At 32.6% G+C, this 18,531-nt stretch overlaps 3 protein-coding genes across 3 annotated transcripts; all 3 read left to right on the top strand.

Annotated features, from left to right (window-relative positions):
• The first annotated feature begins 6,582 nt into the window (after positions 1 to 6,582).
• On the top strand, positions 6,583 to 8,664 carry LOC111280021 (exopolygalacturonase-like). Its single transcript, XM_022867167.2, has 5 exons — positions 6,583 to 6,944; positions 7,056 to 7,382; positions 7,465 to 7,754; positions 7,832 to 8,051; positions 8,133 to 8,664. The coding sequence occupies exons 1-5, from the start codon at positions 6,729 to 6,731 to the stop codon at positions 8,364 to 8,366; spliced, it is 1,287 nt and encodes a 428-aa protein (XP_022722902.2). The 5' UTR covers positions 6,583 to 6,728; the 3' UTR covers positions 8,367 to 8,664.
• Positions 8,665 to 10,605: 1,941 nt separating this feature from the next.
• Positions 10,606 to 13,148, top strand: LOC111279728 (uncharacterized). The gene is made up of 2 exons (XM_022866754.2): positions 10,606 to 12,155; positions 12,699 to 13,148. Exons 1-2 carry the CDS (start codon positions 10,824 to 10,826, stop codon positions 12,870 to 12,872), a joined length of 1,506 nt encoding a protein of 501 aa, XP_022722489.2. The 5' UTR covers positions 10,606 to 10,823; the 3' UTR covers positions 12,873 to 13,148.
• A 2,910-nt stretch (positions 13,149 to 16,058) lies between these two features.
• Positions 16,059 to 17,295, top strand: LOC111279759 (ethylene-responsive transcription factor RAP2-3-like). The gene is made up of 2 exons (XM_022866788.2): positions 16,059 to 16,382; positions 16,574 to 17,295. The coding sequence occupies exons 1-2, from the start codon at positions 16,139 to 16,141 to the stop codon at positions 17,116 to 17,118; spliced, it is 789 nt and encodes a 262-aa protein (XP_022722523.2). The 5' UTR covers positions 16,059 to 16,138; the 3' UTR covers positions 17,119 to 17,295.
• Positions 17,296 to 18,531: the final 1,236 nt, after the last annotated feature.

Raw genomic sequence — 18,531 nt, 5'->3', positions numbered from 1 at the left:
TTTAAAAGATTAATTTTTTAAAATGTATTAATTTTTTTTTTTAAATACAAATAGCCCTCCTCTTATGAATTACGTGAGTGACAGGATTACTAAATGCGTGCAAAACCCAAAAACAAATAAAAAACGGAAGTCATAAAATTGTCTTTTCAACGACCTTATCCTATCTTTAAGTAATACTAAAAATGTGATGCCACGTTAAGCTCCTCTTTCTTTTGAGTCCGGACAGCGGACTTTCCTTTCTATGTGTAACCACCGCTCCCTTCTTAGATTTTCTGTGATACTTAATTAATTAGATCTGTTAATTTAAAATATCATATAAAAATATAAAAATAAAATAATTAAAATTTTTAATAATAGTTATATATAAATTAAATAAAATTAAAAAATATATTTTATATTTTTATATTAATATGAATTATGATGTATAATTTTGATTTAAAATATAATATAAATTTTAATATTTTAATATTTTATATGATACAAATATACAGATTATTAATTGTCTGTTCAATACAGTTGCTCTGCCGTTTGTGGTACGCTCCATTGGCAGCTCTGCTTCTGATTGGCTTTCCTGGTGGCGGTGTCTCGCCGCCCGCCACCAGGTGAAAACCGAATGTGCCGGCTAAGTTCAAGAGCTACTTAAGTTGGGCTTTCCAGCTCCTCAGACCCAACCAGTGTAATGGAGATTTGGGCTTTTGTAGCTCCTCTAAGCCTATATATTGTACTGGGCCTGTTATTGAAAATCTGGGGTCTGGGCTCTTAGAATTTTTTCTTCAATTGCAAGCTCATTTCTTGGGCTCTATGAGTTGCCCGACTATCAACAAGCTAATTCAATAGATTTTAGGTCTAAGGTTAAAAATGTTCTCAAATAAAAATTAAATAATTATTTAAAATTTTGACATTTTATTTTAATCAATTAATTTCTAAATTTTTTATTTTAAACCAATTAAACCTTTAAATATCTATTTTCATTTAATTAAATTTTTATACATTTATTTTAATTTCATTAAGCTTTTGATTGGACGAAAACAATTAACTATTTTATCTCTAATAAAAATTCAATTGATAAAAATAAATATTTGAGAGTTTAATTGATTGTAAAAAAAAAAACTTAAATAATTATTAAATTTTAGCTTAAGATTTTTTTTGATCATTTTGCCCAAAATTTATGATTTTGATTCATAATTTTTTTTTAAAGTTAAAAATGATATAAATATTTAAATAACTAATCAAATTTTAGAATTTAATTGATGTGGGATTTAAGATTCCCTCTTGAAGCCATGATATCTAATCTACACATTTTTTATTTTTTATTTATATATATTTTTTATAATATTTACACTTTGCAACATAAAATTACCACCAAATATCAATATTATAAAAAATTTAATATAAAATAATACATTAAAAATTTGTTCTTATTTTCCATAGCAAATCAAATGCGAACACAAAAAAATGACATAAAAGAGAGCTTATATGAAGTGCTTTTACATTATCTAAAAAGAATTTTTTTTAATGCCTCTCTAGGAATATTGGATTGGACATTATCCCTTCAAAAAGGGAAGCAAAAGAAGATGGAAGTGAATTTCCTTCTCCACAAACGATACTATATGTGCTTTGAACTCAATTATTTGGGGCACAAAAATGGTTTATGCTTTCACTAAAATTACAAAAGTAACACACAATAAAAAAAAAAAAAAAGAAATTAAAAAATCATCATGCCACCTCAGCACTACTCTACAGATAAAAATGAATATTTTGGCTTCCAATAGGCAACAAATATATCAGATTGTCCTCTTCCATTGGTGAGAAATGTTCTTCTCTTTTAACAAATTATAATTATTTTTTAGATATAACAATTTATATATTTGTATCATATAAAATATTAAAAATACATATATTTATATTATATTTTATACACAAATTATATGTTATAATTCATATTAATACGAAATTATGAAATATATTTTTTTTATTTTTATTAATCTTATATATAATTTTATTAAAATTTTAAATCATATCACATTTATATATTTTTTTATATTATATCATTACGTCGTATTTTAAATTTTCTATCTACATTTTTTAGAATAAAGAAAGAAAGGGAAAAGATTAGTCCCTTTAAGCCAACTGGCCAACATCTATATAGCATCATTGACCATCATCTTTATAGCATCATTAAATAAAAGATGCTGGACATCATCATCAAATATGGTAGTGAATTTCAAGCTAGCACCGTGAGTATGTGATTCACTCTCTTTAATTTTCATTTGGATTTGACACTATTTTCATGATCCCTTTGATCTTTCGTCAAATGCAATATGTTTTTTTTTTTTTTAATTTTATTTTATGCATGCACATGCAAATGTCACAAATCCCACGTCCGTAAACATGAAATTGATTTTGGCTTATAAGTTATGGATTTTCTTTCACATTTTCTTGCTATAATTTTATATTATGCTAGATGCTAAGATTTAAGAAGAAGCCAATGGGCTAGGGAGCCTCTTGTCATCTCTGTCCTATAAATAGTAGTGATCTTCAAAACCAATTGGCATCAACAAAATAAGATACAGACTCTAACTAATTGTTCTCACCACTTTGCTTTCGAAAACAATGGCGTCTAATCGAGCACTCAATCAGAATGATCTCCTTGCTATAGCTGCTGCAGAAGACTTCCGCTTGCTAGATAAATTATATAGCCGGCCGCCGGCGGGCAGAAGGGCCGGGACGGGGAGGGCTCCTCTTCAATATCCTTCTCAGCTTCCCTATCATCAACAGCCGCGGATGGGGTTCAGAAACCAGGTAATAATTCGTTCGAGAGACGAACTTCATTGTGTCACCAGCACTGAGGCCGCTCGGAGGTATGGTGGGACTCTGTTAAACGAATTATCTAAGTAAAAACTAATAAAAAACTACGCAACTCAGGTATCATAGTTCTACTTGTAACATTGTATGGCAAACACCTACTTGTACCTTTTCTCCTGTTAGATCACATACGTGTACTTTAATACCATTTGCCTCTTCTATAAATAAATTAATCACGGTTGAACATTATTATTTTTTAAATAAAATATAAATTTAATTTAGTCTATTCATCCAATCATCTTTAAAAAATAGTATATAATCGATTTAAAGTTTGAATTTCAACAATTATAAATTTTTTTTTTCTATTTCTAAGCTGCAATCTCTTATATAACCAAAAAAAAATTTTTTTCTTTCCAACTCATCTAAATTTGATCAAACTTGATTTAATTGAGAGAACTCCACAACTTAAACATGTTTAATCTAAAGTTGAAATGATTTAAATACAAATTAATTTTAATCCTAAAAACTTGACGAATTTGAATTTAAATTAATTTAATTTTAGAACATAATCATTTAGATTCAAAATGATTCACATTTAAATAACTTAAATGATTCAAACCCGAAACTTCAATTTTAAATATAAATTAATTTTAATTCAAAAAACTCGATGAATTTAAATTTAAACTAATTTAATTTTAAACTATAATTATTTAAATTTAAAAATGATTTAAATTCAAATAACTCAAATGATTCAAACCCGAAACTTCAATTTAAAATGATCTGATTCAACCCTTTTGAATCATATTATAAAATTTAGTGATATGTGAATTACTGTTCAAGTTAAAATTTACTAAAACCATTTTGTATTATTTTATTTTCAACTTTTGACTGGAAAAGAAAAGGAAATTAATTAGAAGTCTATTTCCCATTCATATAATCATGGTTACCATTGAACCATGATCCAAGACTCTAAAGCACTTTATTTTTTATCTTGGGTCAAAAAGGAATATTTTCCATACTGGTCCTACATATGATAATTTTTTTTTTATTTAAATTATTACATGGAACTTGTTAATAATCAATTAGAAAAAAGGCATGTATTGTAAACTCTTTTAAAAATTTTTAAATTAAATATTTTTAGTAATACATAAAAATTAACTCATCAGGTGTTAATCCTCTTCTAGATTGTTTCATTAATATGTAACTTGATATTATCCAATTACTCCTATAGATCTCAAATTAAATTCCTGTTGCTGATTTGGGAGTCATAAAATCCTTTAGAAAATAAAATAATGTTCAAGAAAATGCCAATTAGGGTAGAGGGATAGAGTGTTTAGAAAGGCTAAGCTTTTCAAAGTAAATCCCATTCTTTTAAGTCAAATTAATACTAATAATCATTTGACAACAACATAAATTTTATATGTTTCACCTTTGTTGTCCAATTCCCAATTCATAAGTATATATGAAAGTCCCACAAAGCTATTTGTATATTAATAGTGTTCATAAATCGAATTCAATTAGATTTGAGTTAAAATTTATATTTAATATTAATAATTTATATATTTATCTAAGTTCGATAAAATATTTTAAGTTTAAAATTTTTTTCAAATTCGGCCAATGATAAAATATAAAATTGAAATTCATTTATTAAATTTAATTTATATAATAAAAAATAATTTTTTAAAATAAAGTATCAAAATAATAATTTACATATATTATTTATAAAATTTAATTATATTTATGTTATTAAAATCAAGTTGGACTTAATTCAATCTTTAATTCTTATGTCCAAAGTCTAATCCAAAAATTAAACAGATCTATAACTTTTATCCAAATACATTCAATGAGCCTTATTTTTTTATTCAAATTCTTTCAAAACTTTGACGAATAATCTCTTGAGCACGTCTACTTCATATCTTATTATTTTTATTTTTATTTTGGTCACTTGGCTCACGGCTACGTGGCTGTAGATAACTCGGCAACTCAACTTAAACGATTAGGCATTCCAATTTCACTGTAATTGATATTAATCAAGAATCGAATATTTCATAGAAAAGTTGGAGGAATAAATGGGGAACCTAATTCCTCTTTTGGCTTTCTTTCTTTCCTAAGAGATTTCCTTTCTTTTTTCTTTTTTCTGTTCCTTTAATTATGATGGAACCCAATAAAAAAATCGACTCAGTTGACTGAATTAACTCGCGCTCTCGTCACCAAATGTTCTGGTTCGAGTCTTGTGATGCTAATCTCCAATGCAGCTAAACTTCCTATACGTGTATATAAGGGGCCTGGCCTCTAACCATATAACCAAGAAAAACAATTCGCTTTCTCCAAACTAAAAGAAATAGTAACCATGGCATGTTCAATAAATCATCTTAAGAAGGTTGCCTCAGAAGGCTTCCCCTTGAGAGATGAGCTATATGGCCGGCAGACCGGGAAGGCTCACAGTCACAGGCGTGTTCCTTCTTCGAGAAATCAAGATCACTATCATCATCAGAAGCAGCTGGTACCGAACCAATACGTTTATCACGGACCCCAAGTTGTCACTATTGTCCAACATCCTGATACCGGCAGCTATCATCAAATTGAGACTGTAAAAAACTATGAAAGATGGTATGTTTGTCAGGTATACCAAGCTCATATAGCAGCAGAGGATGAAGCAATTAGCAGCAATGATGCAGCAGAACTATGGTGAGACTGGGATGCAACTTAATGACTATGGTAAAACTGAACAAAAACAGTGGGCTTAGAATTTCACAACTATAACTAGTAGAAATATACCTCCTCAGCCTGGTTGCCTTGTATTTTCTTTGTAGCTTCTGTAATCTGTACTTATGTTTTTCTTGCTTTTATTACATTAATTACGGTTTACACACAATTCAAAACTCTTCCATCTTCAAACAGTGTTTAGTTCAATTGGTTTGTTCGATCATTTTTAAGATTAAACATCCCGTAGATATGTAGTTTAAATCTCAACACCTATACTTTCTCTATCTCCAGACTAAAGTCTGCTTCGCATAATTTCATCTTCCATAATTTCATGTTCCAACAGTTTAAGGACCCATGGGAAGCCCTTCCCACAGCACTAACAAACCCGGTCTTGACAAACATCATCTGGACCAACAATCCCACAATTTGTTAATAAAATGCTGAACTCTTAGTTTTAGTCACTAACAATTTGGATTATAAAAGAAAACCATCTGCAAAACTAAACTTTATCAGGGACCTTAGGTTTTTCAAAGGTCAAACGGCCTGTTACTTAAGTCAATTAAGAAGTTCAATTCTGAATAATATAAGAGAAGCAGACCAACTTTTAGGTTAGCCAAATATTCTTAGTTAATTAATTGCTGTGTTGTTCCCTACTCTCCACTGCTCTCCCTTTGTGTCTCGAGGGAAGAAAATGATTTCGACTCAGATTTCGGGGTTTAGAGGAGAGAAAGAAGGAACGGAGGAGCAAAGGTTGTGACTGTGAGTTTACTTTAAGATAGAAATCAGTTGGACAAATTGGAACTTGTATTAAAAATTAGGTAGGACTGTCCTTATGGAACATCCAAGAAAATTGGAACCATACACAAAAATTTCAAATAACCAATGACGGATGGTTCAATCGGTTGCCATAAAATTAGCTGATGGTCATGGTTCAATTCTTTAGGGACCAATTTGGAGGGAAAAAAACAAGATGGCCCAACAAAGCATGTATAGCTATATTTAGGAACAAAGACAACCAAATTTGAAACTACAAAAACCAAGGTTCCGACAATTTAGTCCTCCCTCAGAGGATATTAGTGGTAAAAGATGATCTTGTTTAAAGGCTAAAACGTATAAAGGAAGCAGGGAAACGAGGCTTGCACCATTGTCATAGCCTCTTTAGTGGAGGCTTCGAAACTTTTAAACAGGAACAAGAAATTTGTAGCTCAGGTTGAAAGATGGCAGCCATGGCATTCAGCGCAATAGCTCGAATAAGCGCCATTCTTCTATTGTGCTTGGTTGTTCCTGGTTGCCAGGGAATGCGTCCATTTGATGCAGCAGATGCTCTTGCTAAAGCTAGAGATGCCGCTATTGGGAAAGTAGGCCCTGATGTCAAAGTTTTTAATGTGTTAGAATATGGTGCAAAGGCTGATGGAAAGACTGATAGCTCAATTGTATCGTTTATCTTTGAACTCTTCTTTCATTGTTACTTTGTATATAAATTATGGCCCCTTTTATTTGATTAAACTGATGGACATTGTCCATTGAAATTGTGATTCCTGCAGAATTTTATCAGGGCCTTCAAGGCTGCATGCAATTTCCATGGAAATGCTATGATGGTCATCCCTGACGGTAACTTCTTAATAGGACCGGTCATATTTGCTGGACCCTGCTTCAATCCATCTCCTTTGATTATTCAAGCTAATGGATTGGTCAAAGCACAAGCTGATATTTCCTACTATGGCGGTGGAGCAGATGGTACGGACTGGATCACATTCCAAAGCATTGACGGCTTGATTCTCAGTGGACACGGTACTTTCCATGGCCAAGGTGCTGAGGTATGGAAGTACAATAATTGTGACAAGAAGTCTAACTGCGTCCGTTTGCCAGCTGTAAGCTTCAAATCACCACCTGACATTTATGATTTAGATTTATGATTTATTATGATAGGATTATTTTTTGTATTCAATGCAGACTTTGAAGTTCATCAGGGTAAACGATGCAATCATCCGTGGCATAAAATCCATTGACCCCAAAGGGTTCCACATCATGATCAGCTGGAGCCAAAACTTCAGGATCTTCAACCTTAATTTGCAAGCCCCTAGAGACAGCCCCAACACTGATGGCATCCACATGAGCAAATCGAACCTGGTGAAAATATCCAAAAGTGTCATTGCCACAGGCGATGATTGCGTGTCTATGATCCAAGGATCCACCAACATCAGCGTCAAGAAAGTAATTTGTGGCCCTGGACACGGTTTCAGGTACTTTCCTAACCCCTATCTATCATCATATTCTTGAGCATTCCTTAAAATTATTCCCCGTCCATGTTTGATAACAGTATTGGTAGCCTTGGCCACTACGATGCTGAATCAGATGTTAGTGGGATCATCGTGAGGAACTGCTCGCTGACAGACACAGACAATGGAGTTAGAATCAAAACATACAAAACCCCATCCCCAAGTAAAGCTTCAGGCTTGGTTTTCCGAGACCTCGTCATGACTCGAGTCAGGAACCCCATAATCATAGATCAAGAATATGGAAACAGAAGAAGCAGTCAGGTTACTTTCTTCCCCCATAATTATTTTCGCAAATTTCTAACTTAGACATTGACTAATTCAGCTTTTGCTTGTTTTATGAAGGCATCTAAAGTAAGCATTAGCGATGTTCACTACGTAAACATCAAGGGAACTTCGACTAGCAAAGTTGCAGTCGAACTAATATGCAGCGCATCAAATCCTTGCCAAGGCATTCACATAAACAATGTCAACTTGCAGTACGTTGGTCCTCCAAATGGCAAGCTGCCTTTCAGTTCTAAGTGTGTTAACGCCAAAGTTCACTACCTTGGCTTCCAAAGCCCTCCCCCTTGCCATTAGGCGCTTACAGTTCTCCAAACGACAATTCTTTCCTTCTGAATGATTAATGGAGTAAATTTGTAAGAGAGAAGAAGCAGTGGATCTAGTGCACTGTATTGATGTCAAGAGCATCTGAGACAATTGTAATACCGGGATTTAAGTTTAAATTAATTCCAAACCAAATTGATATAAGCTTTTGATCAACAAGTGTTGTTTACTCAAGAAAAACTATGTCAATCTAGCAGATTGTCATAGTCTGGATTGAGCCATTGTGCCTGTTGGCTATTTAGACAAAAGGCTCCTGACAGCTTCAAATATTAAAAACAAATTACAAGAATTCAATTTGTCTACCTATGTTTAAAGCTTAACACATGCCAAGTACAAATTTATAGCTCTAGAAGTTGAAATATTATATAAATAGAACACCTAACCCTTACTTTTCCATTATCTCCCTGAAGATTTTCCTGAAGGATCATCAGTTCCCATGTTTAAAACTTTGTGCGATAAGGAATAACATGCATTTATAGCTAAATGGTCACAGAGAGCACAAAAAATTAAGTGTATGCGATTTGGTAAACTTCTATATCACCATCACTTTATAAGTACTAAAGATGAAAGCTGTGAAGATGATCAGCTAATGTCCAAAAGAAGTAAAAGAGATTTAACTTAGCCTAGCATAGGGAATGATGGCATTCAGCACGAGAAATATAGCAGTTTTTATAGCATTATTACATGTAAGTATTGTTGTAACGTCTTCGATCTTGAAAGAATGTGTGGATAAGAAATAATATATATGTAGAGATTTAAATTTAAATTTGTGAAATATTTTTTGTGTGAGATAAAATCATGAGACTTTCAAATTAAAACGGACAATATCTCACATGTTAGGCGTGAATCTTTACAAATAATATTAAAGTAGTCATCAATCGATAGTCAGTTGAGTGTGGATCTTTACAAATAATATCAGAGTAAATAATATCAGAATGATCACCAGTTGATGATTGTAAAATAATTATGTGAATAAAAAATGATATATACAAATAATATCAGAGTAAATAATATCAGAATGATCATCAGTTGATGATTATAAAATAATTATGTGAATAAAAAATGATATATATGTAAAATTTTAAACCTAAATCTGTAAAAAAATTTTGAGTTAAAATAGATAATATTTCTAAGTTTGAATCTCCACAATTGTGGTGGCAACAGCGCCTCCTGCCAAACCTGTGGCTTACACAGCACCTGAAGCTGCTTTACCTGAACTGGGCTTCAATTCCACCTGCTGGCTCTCTGGAAACATGTAAGGCACCTAATGATGGAGTTTTTGATGTCACCGAGCATGGCGCGGTGTCTGATGGTGGCGCAGAAAGTAGCTGGGTTTGTACTTTTTAAATATCATATTTTACTTTGAGTGATATTTATTTGTCAAGTATCATGTTCAGGGATCTCACAAATGTGAGTTTGATAAGAGAATTAAAAAAAAATGCATAAGCTAAGCTCTCCAATATTGTGGAGAAGATAATTTCCTGAGTGAAACACATCTTATTTCCTAATGGAGATGCAAACACTTGATTAATGCAAAAGGGTCAAGTAGAATAAGAATGTAAACCAAAAAATTCCTTTTTCAACGGTTTGTAAATAGATTTGATTTTTATTCGTTTAGTAATTTTAATAAATGATCTCAAATAGTATTTTAGAGTTCTTTAATTAAGCGAATTATAAATTATAAATATAACAAAATTTGTTTATGTTAAATTTATTTACATCAATAATATAAAAATAAAATGTTCGATTAATATTTCATGAATCGATTCAATTATTTTTATTTTTATTTATTTATTAAATTTTATAAACCATCACAAATAATAATTCAACAATAATTATTAATTAAACTAAATTACGAACATAACAAAATTTGATTATATATGATATTTCGATTTCTTTATACTTTTATTAAGAAAATTCTATTTTCTCTAAGCAAAATTTATTATGCTAGTAATCTTTTTCTTTTACATTAATGAGTTTAATTGGTATTGAATTTTTTTTTATGAGATATTGAAATTCGTTTTAGTGTAATAAAAATGTGATGAAAAAAATTTGTTTTAAAAAAGAAATTAGTTTCTTGGCTAAAAAAAACAAAGAAAGTAAAATGGCATTTTTTGTTGACGTGATTTTACAAAACTGTCCATCCTAACAGGTTGTAATTACTTCTGCTGTCACATGCTAAAATTAGATTTCGGGATCCGAAGCGTCCTCTGCTGTCGGAATCAAATCAGACACTTCCAATTCCCTCACCACAATTCTATCGCTTCCCACGGAAAAGTCCGAAGCCGACGTTGCCACCTCCGCTACTACCTCCGCCGACGGTGCCACCATAGCGCACAAACTCAAGATCCCATTTTGAAAAGGTACGTTCTTGATAAAATCCGATCCGATCCTTTAATCTCTGCTTAGATCCACACGTTTGCAAAAGCTATGAACTCCAATTACGGTAGAGGTTCATCAGGTTCGCTGAAAAGCTTCGATTTTGATCTCGGTCTCGGATCGGGCCGACCCAAATCCCTAAATGACCAAAAGAACAAAACCACATCTTCGTTTTCATCTTATTCATCAACAACATCTGCACAATCGAAGCCTGCGTGGCAACCGAACAACCCGTCGTGGACCCACCAACCGGCCGCGAATCAGGCCAACCAATCTGGGTTATCTGGACCCAATTCCATGGTGGGAGACATCTTTGGGAAGAGTTGGACCTCTTCGGGTCCTTCGGGGGGTAATAGTTCTGGGATTGGAATTGTTAACAGGAACCCTAATTTGTTTGGGGATTTGGTTAGCTCTGCTTTGGGACAGGGCAAGAGTAATAGTAATGCTAATGTTCCTTTGAAAAATGCAAATCCCACTTCTAATTCTTCGAGTAAAAGCCCGTATTCAATGGGGAATTTGGCTGATTCGTTGCCAAAAAGTACTGGCAATTGGGGAACTTCTGGTGCATATAATAATAGCAGTGGTAGTAGTAATATTAATTTCAATATTAATTATAGTAAGACTCAGAATCTTGGGGATCCTTCAATGAAAAGTATGGCTGGAGGAGTGGGAGGAGTTGGAGGTGGAAGTGGGAGTGGTTCGAAGGACCCTTTTGGTTCTCTGGTTGATTTTTCGTCAAAACCATCAGGTAGTCTTAATAGTAATAAAGGAAATAAGGTGAATGTTGTGGGTGATGCATTTGGGGATTTTCAGAATGCTTCAAAACCGAGCACAACTGCATTTCGATCTAGTGATTTTGGTTCGAGTAATAATAATTTTATGGGGTCAAATATGGCTTCTGGTTTGAACATGGATAATTTTGGGATGCCTGCAAAGAATGCTGGATCTCAAAGTCAAACAACTGTTCACAGCTCGGGTGGTGATCCTCTGGATATGTTCTTTTCATCATCTTCAGCTTCGGCTGGAGGTGCTACACAAGCATCTAGTGGAGGTGGAGGGCAGCAATTTTCGGGAGTTGATGATTGGGGGTTGGACTCTGAGTTTGGGGGAGGAGCAGGAGGAACTGATGAAGGTGGTTCAACAACTGAGCTTGAAGGGCTTCCTCCTCCCCCAGCTGGGGTCACAGCATCTTCTGCAAAGAGCAAGGGTATCGACAACCAGAAGCAAGGCCAGTATGCTGATGCCATTAAGTGGCTGTCCTGGGCAGTGATACTTCTTGAGAAGACAGATGATAAGGCTGGCATCATGGAGGTTTTATCATGTAGGGCTTCATGTTATAAAGAGGTTGGGGAGTATAAGAAGGCTGTAGCTGACTGTTCAAAGGTATAAATGACACTTTAAACTGTTAGACAAATTATTGTAGTTCCTTTGTAATGTGAATATTTACCTTAAAATTTTTATGACATTCACATCGGTTGCTAATGGATTTTGTGAATTCTCTTAAGTTCTGGAGCTTCCTGTGTTAAGCAATGTTATGCAAAATCTCAATTGTTAGTGTGCCTAGCAGTTATTAAAGTTTGAACCTCTAAAGTTGGCTCCAGAGTAAGTGTTTAAAATTTAATAGGGCTAGGCTCCTTTTGATACTTAATTACCTGATGGCAGACAAGTCTTGTTTAAAAACTACAATGCTGTATACTTTAGCTATGTTTTTATTGATAATTTTTAACCATCTGAAGGCTTTTGTGTGTGTGAGAAAGGGAGAGTAATTTGTATAGTCCTCTATTTTGCACACTGCAAGGTCCTTTAATTTTGTACAAATCAGGCATGTCGCCCTTGGTTGTATTTGGATCAACCACATCAATTGATATCAATGTATTGATCCATTTGTTTGACTGATGAAGTTATGTTCTCCATTTTTCTATGCAGGTGCTAGAGCATGATGACACCAATGTGTCTGTCCTTGTACAGCGTGCACTCTTGTATGAAAGCATGGAGAAATACAAACTTGGGGCAGAAGATCTGAGAACTGTTCTGAAGATTGATCCTGTTAACAGGATTGCAAGAAGTACTGTCCATCGCTTGGCTAAAATGGCAGACTAGAAGGTTTTATGATTCTTTTGTTTGCAATAACTTCTTCAGTTAGGTTGATATCTTTTCCCCTCATACCATGAAGAGAATTGTGGGGAATAATAACGTTTTTCCTAGATACGTGGTCTTTCAATATATGTGGCATTGTGGAAGGTTTACATGTATGATGTGGTTGGATATTATGTCTTGTTTTGATTGTAATTTGGAAATGGTTCTTCTTTGATACTTCAAAATAGCTGTGGCCTTTGGGGATTTGCAATCAAATTACAGCATGTACGATTTCCTGTATTTTTGCAATATTTTGTCCTTGATTGCTATCACTCTCCTCTTTATCAGTCGTGAGTTCGGCATGCTCTTGGAATTGTGAAACAATTCAGCAAGCACGATTCCTTGTTGCTTCAGGTGAAAGCATACAATCCTCTGGTCTCAATAGGTTTGCACTTATTACCTCTTTATGTCAGTAGAGTGTTAGATCAGTTTTGGTATTGTATTGGATGAAATGACTATTTGGTGTTGTTAGTCATGTTATGGCAATTTTTATGGATGAAGTTAGACCTCTTAGTTCAAAACCTGTGAAATCGAACCCAAGATCCGTAAGTTAAACAAATGGACTTAGAGAATTGCACTGATGGATGGCTGTAATTTATTTAAAACTTGCTTATAGCTGTACTTGACTATGGGATGAATGAAGAACAGAAGAAGTTTAGAATGAGCAAACCATTGGAAGACTCTTTTACTGGGAAGCAGGGGAAGAAAGTGAAGCAGCATTCTATTTTAAACCCTCCTGAAGATAGATAAGGTATAAGAGAATACAAAAGGGACTATAATTGTGGTTTCCCATTTCTAAACTCCAGCAATAAGCTCATCAAAGAAGGCAAAAAAAAAAAAAAAAAGGCTCGTTTAAGATTTCTTTCAAACTTTTTTCAACTTCATTGAAGAACAAAGTTCATAGGCTCAGAAACTATCCTTTGGGAAGTCTTAGCTTAGGTTTAGATTTTACTGTACTTTCGATGTTGTACAGTTGAACTCATCACATTATTAGTTAAATTCAAATATCAATTTTAGTAAGGTCAATTCAATATAAATTTTTTATTAAAATTTTTTTTTCAATTGTAATTATAATTTTTTTTTTCAATTAAAATTACAATAAATTAAAATTAATTTTACTATCCATCCAAATAAAACCTAATATCTCATTAAATTGTGTGAGCAGATTCAGATACACAATAATTCCTTCCTGTCCAAGTTAGGACAAAACTTCATAAACCAGTGAAAACAACCGTTGGAAGAAAAATGAATAATAAAATGATGAACAAAAAAGAAGTTGGGAAGGAAAAAGGACCACATGATCAGAAAATAAAAGTGTATGGGAAAAGGAGTTTTGGCTTGTTGCTTAAGAAGAGGTCATAAGTGAAAGACAGAAGGCAGAACTGAAAGCAAATCTGATTCCTCATTTTTGCTTGCTATTTCATAAAAGCCTGCCACATCCTTTTGGGGTCCTTTCCTGGGTGATGATGCAAATGCAGTGCCATTATTCCTCAACCTTTTTTGAGCACTATCATCCTTTTCGAGATAGAAAAATTATCTCACTATTTTTGGCTGCAACTTTTTTTATATTATTTAAATTAAAATTTTAATATTTTATCAATAATTTATATTATTATTATCCGTAATTTTAGGTATGAAAATGGTCCCTTCCTATAGCTATTTTCTAGATTAATCTCAAGCCAAATCCATGGGCTGGCTCCCAGATTCTTGCCTTCCCCATTGTTTTTATTCTAACTATAGATGTCCGATTTTTCAAATACATGGAAAAAAATTTTAAATAAAACATATTCATGCTCGACACTTAAAGTCGAGTTCAAGTAATACGTTCCAAATAGGTAAATTTGAGTATAAGCTATTAACTAAGTTAATGTTTCTTGTTACTGTAAAAAGGGAAGCGCATGGGAGGTGACAAGATTGTAAATAGGTGCCAAATCCAGGGTCATTTAGTATGACCCTGTCTTCTTCCACTTGGGCCGTTAACTTTTGGACCTATTCCGACGTGCGCTACACAAAAGCCTGGTTCAGACTACACAATTCTGAGACAGCCCCGTCATTTCCTCTCCCAACCACAGACAGCCACTTAATCATCTCCTATAACCCCACAATGTGGATCCCACCATCACTTCTTCTCAATCGTACGGCCATAATTAATTTCCCTAGTTTGTGTTATTAAAGATGTGAATTTTACATATCATGAAATTCTAGGGGTGAGCAGTAGTTGATTCGAGTAGAATATTGATAAAAAAATTAAATTTTAATTAAATTCAGTTTTTTTTTTTTTGGGGTTTAGTGGTTTTTTCGGTTGAATGATCGGTTTGAATGGTGTAATGGATTGATTTGTGATTTTGTAAAAGTTTGATCATTTTGCAAATGAATTGACTTATTTAAAAAAAAATCGATCTATTTTATAAATTAATTTTTTATTTATTCAAAATTAAAAAATCAAAAAATTAAAAAAATTAATCAATTTATTTTAATTCGATTATTTTTTGTTTTCACTCCAATAATTGATTAATTTGGTTTTTTTAATTAATTTATAATTAAATTAATTGATCGACTAAAATTGAATTAGCCAAAATTGTTCGATTGGTCATCTTTAAAATTCAACATTTTGTTTGAATATAAAAGAGAATAAATATAATATTATGAGATGAAAATAGAGATTAATATAATTTTAAATTTTTATAAAAAATTAATAATGGTGATGAATAATATAGTATTCGTTTTGTATTTGTACATTATATATATTTTTATATATTTAATAAATAAATTTTTTATTAAATAATAAAAATTATTATTTTAGAGTAAATGAAATTAATATATTATTTAAAAAAATATATTAATATAAATTAAAAAAAAACAAATATATTAGATAAAAATTATAAATTAAAAAAATAATTTTTTATTTTTATTTTTATTTCTAAAAAAGTTAATAAAAAATTATGAGTATGTTAATTATTCATATTTATTAAATATTTTTAAAAATAAAATAAAAATATTTACTAAATATGGATATAAAAATAAAAATATAATAAAAAATTAAAAAAAATCTCTACCGTCCATAGACATCTTATGTGATATTGACGTGTCAATGATTCGCTCTTAGCCGTCGCATCAGGATTAGAGAAAAAAAAAAAAAAAAGGGAGGAAACATTGTCCTTTCTTCATTGCAAGTTGCAACCGTCGCTCTATAAATGGAAGACCCCAAAGGCAAAGCTTTCTAAATCTGTATGGTTTTTCTTTGTCCTTTCTTTCACTTTGGAGTACTGGCAAAAGCATTGAGATTCCAAAAGAAAATGTGCATAGGTGAAATCATTTCTGATTTCATTGCTTTGAAGCGTGGTCGGAATTGGACCGCCGATGACCTTTGGTCGGAACTTGACACCGACCTATTGGGTCTGGACTACAATGGGAAAGACTCTTTCACTCAGTTTGACAACAAGGTCGGTCTAAAAGGCAAGCAAATTAATAAAGGTAAGATTTTTGCTTCTGGGTTTTCTTCACAATTTTGGTTTGTATTGCTTTTTTATTGTAAAAATTCATGATGTTTCAATTTTTTTTCTTGCATGATCATGAATTTTAGTATTTTCCCAATGGTTTTTTTCTGCTAAAGTTTGTGTTTTTTTTTTCCCTTAATTTTGGTTTTTCTTTGGGGGTGATTTTAGGGACATGCGAGAGGACCCAGAAGAAAAGCCGAGTCAGAGAAAAAGAGGGAAAGACTCGGCGAACTCGGAAGAATATTTACAGAGGAATCAGGCGAAGGCCATGGGGAAAATGGGCAGCCGAGATTAGAGACCCTCGCAAGGGTGTCCGAGTTTGGCTTGGTACCTATAACACAGCTGAAGAGGCAGCTCGAGCCTACGATGAAGCTGCCAAGCGCATCCGTGGAGACAAAGCCAGGCTCAACTTCCCTCAAGCTCCAGCTGAACCAGCAGCAGCAGCCCAAACTCAGCCTCCTGCTAAGAAAAGGTGCATCGCTTCTGAGTTGACTTCGGTGAGTTTTGAGGCCACTGTCCCATCAAACCCACCAATGCCACTGGAGAGTGAGCTAGAGCTAAAACAACAAATCTCGAGCCTGGCATCGTTCTCTGGTTTGGAGCCCGATGACACTACTCAGCCATGTCGAAACTGTGAGCCTGACTCAGTGGACCTCTGGATGCTTGATGACCTCGTGGCACATCATCTGCAACAGCGCCAGCTTGTTCATTAGAAGACAAAAGAAAAAAAAAAACTGCTAATAATTTGCGTTAATTAGGGTTTTTAATGTGTTTTATGTTATTATATTATGCTTACGACTTTGATGTTTGTATCAATGTATGCAAAGCATGAGACTAATGGATCAGCTGTTGCACTTGTATATAAGAATGAAATGAGATTTGGTTAGAGATTTTAAGTGCGAATAAAAAATATTTTATTGTGATATGATCATTATCATGATCAAGATCACGGTGGTGGTGATTAGAGTGATGATTAATTATTAATTATTATATGAATTTTTTTTGAAAATTTTAATTTATTTTTTAACCTTTTTTATTTTGGCATTTATTTAATTAATTGAAGAGAACATTTCATATATAAATTCTTTTGAATTTGTAACCTTCAAACATTAATTCTAAAATTATACTCACTGATTTGAAAGTTAGGCGATAATTATTATATGAATAATAGATATCAAAGGAAACATGTGATGGTAGCGTAGGTATTGCATACCGATCATTGAATATTATTAGGAACACTAAGTCATCGTTTGGATTTCATCAAATTTTTTATTGGATTACATCATTAATTGAATCTAAATATTAATTTTAATAAAATTAAATCAGCATAAATTTTTTATTAAAATTTTTTAAAATCATAGCTATTCAATAATTTTGTTTCAATTGTAATTATAATAATAATAATTATTATTTTTAATTTCATCATAATCAATTTCATTGTTCATCCAAAGAGATCTTAAATCTTCTTATTATTCTTTGAGAAAATAATCTCAAAAAAATTATGTAGCTGATCATAGCAAATTGAAAGATGAAAAATGTTTATATATAGAGAAAAATTATTTGATATAATATCAAAGATATTGTTACACCAATAGATTAAGCAATGTATCGACGTGTTTTTGTGGCAATTGAGCATGGTTTTTGTGACAAGAAAAGGATAAAAAGATACTTTGTACTAGATTTTCAGCTTAGGGAACTCATACAACGTAACAAAAATGGTTGTCACATGTATGTATTACAGACTTAAAGAAGAGTCTTGAATCTCACATCGCACATAATAAGAGAGTCATTGAGGTATAAAAGAGTTCATATCATCTCTTCTTTATGAGACGTCTTTTGTAAAATAAAATCATGAGGTCAGAGGTCAGAGGGTCAGAACGGACAATATCTCATAAGGGTGTGAATCGTGATAGTTAGATTGATCTAAGACGTCGGATTAGTGGATGTCCGAGTCTCGAAACCGTGTAAATTTGGAGCTTGAATCTCGATCAGTGACACATGCACCAAGAAAAAAAAAAATTTTTTTAGCTGTGATCAATTGTCCTCGTCGTTTTCTTAATTTGTCCTCGTAGAATTGAAGTTTACATTCATCTGTTCCTCCTCAATCAAAGACGTTTGATCCGAGC

This window comes from Durio zibethinus, chromosome 27, assembly GCF_047325235.1.
Source record: "Durio zibethinus cultivar Kanyao isolate XHJ-2024 chromosome 27, ASM4732523v1, whole genome shotgun sequence".
Taxonomy (NCBI): Eukaryota; Viridiplantae; Streptophyta; class Magnoliopsida; order Malvales; family Malvaceae; genus Durio; species Durio zibethinus.
This window is presented reverse-complemented; position numbering and strand designations above follow the sequence as displayed.

Coding starts and splice junctions, on each gene's coding strand:
- LOC111280021 (XM_022867167.2), top strand. CDS start 6,729: ATGGCAGCCATGGCATTCAGCGCAATAGCTCGAATAAGCGCCATTCTT. Junction 6,945..7,055: donor GAAAGACTGATAGCTCAATT/GTATCGTTTATC, acceptor TGATTCCTGCAG/AATTTTATCAGGGCCTTCAA. Junction 7,383..7,464: donor ACTGCGTCCGTTTGCCAGCT/GTAAGCTTCAAA, acceptor TATTCAATGCAG/ACTTTGAAGTTCATCAGGGT.
- LOC111279759 (XM_022866788.2), top strand. CDS start 16,139: ATGGTTTTTCTTTGTCCTTTCTTTCACTTTGGAGTACTGGCAAAAGCA. Junction 16,383..16,573: donor AGGCAAGCAAATTAATAAAG/GTAAGATTTTTG, acceptor GGGTGATTTTAG/GGACATGCGAGAGGACCCAG.
- LOC111279728 (XM_022866754.2), top strand. CDS start 10,824: ATGAACTCCAATTACGGTAGAGGTTCATCAGGTTCGCTGAAAAGCTTC. Junction 12,156..12,698: donor CTGTAGCTGACTGTTCAAAG/GTATAAATGACA, acceptor TTTTCTATGCAG/GTGCTAGAGCATGATGACAC.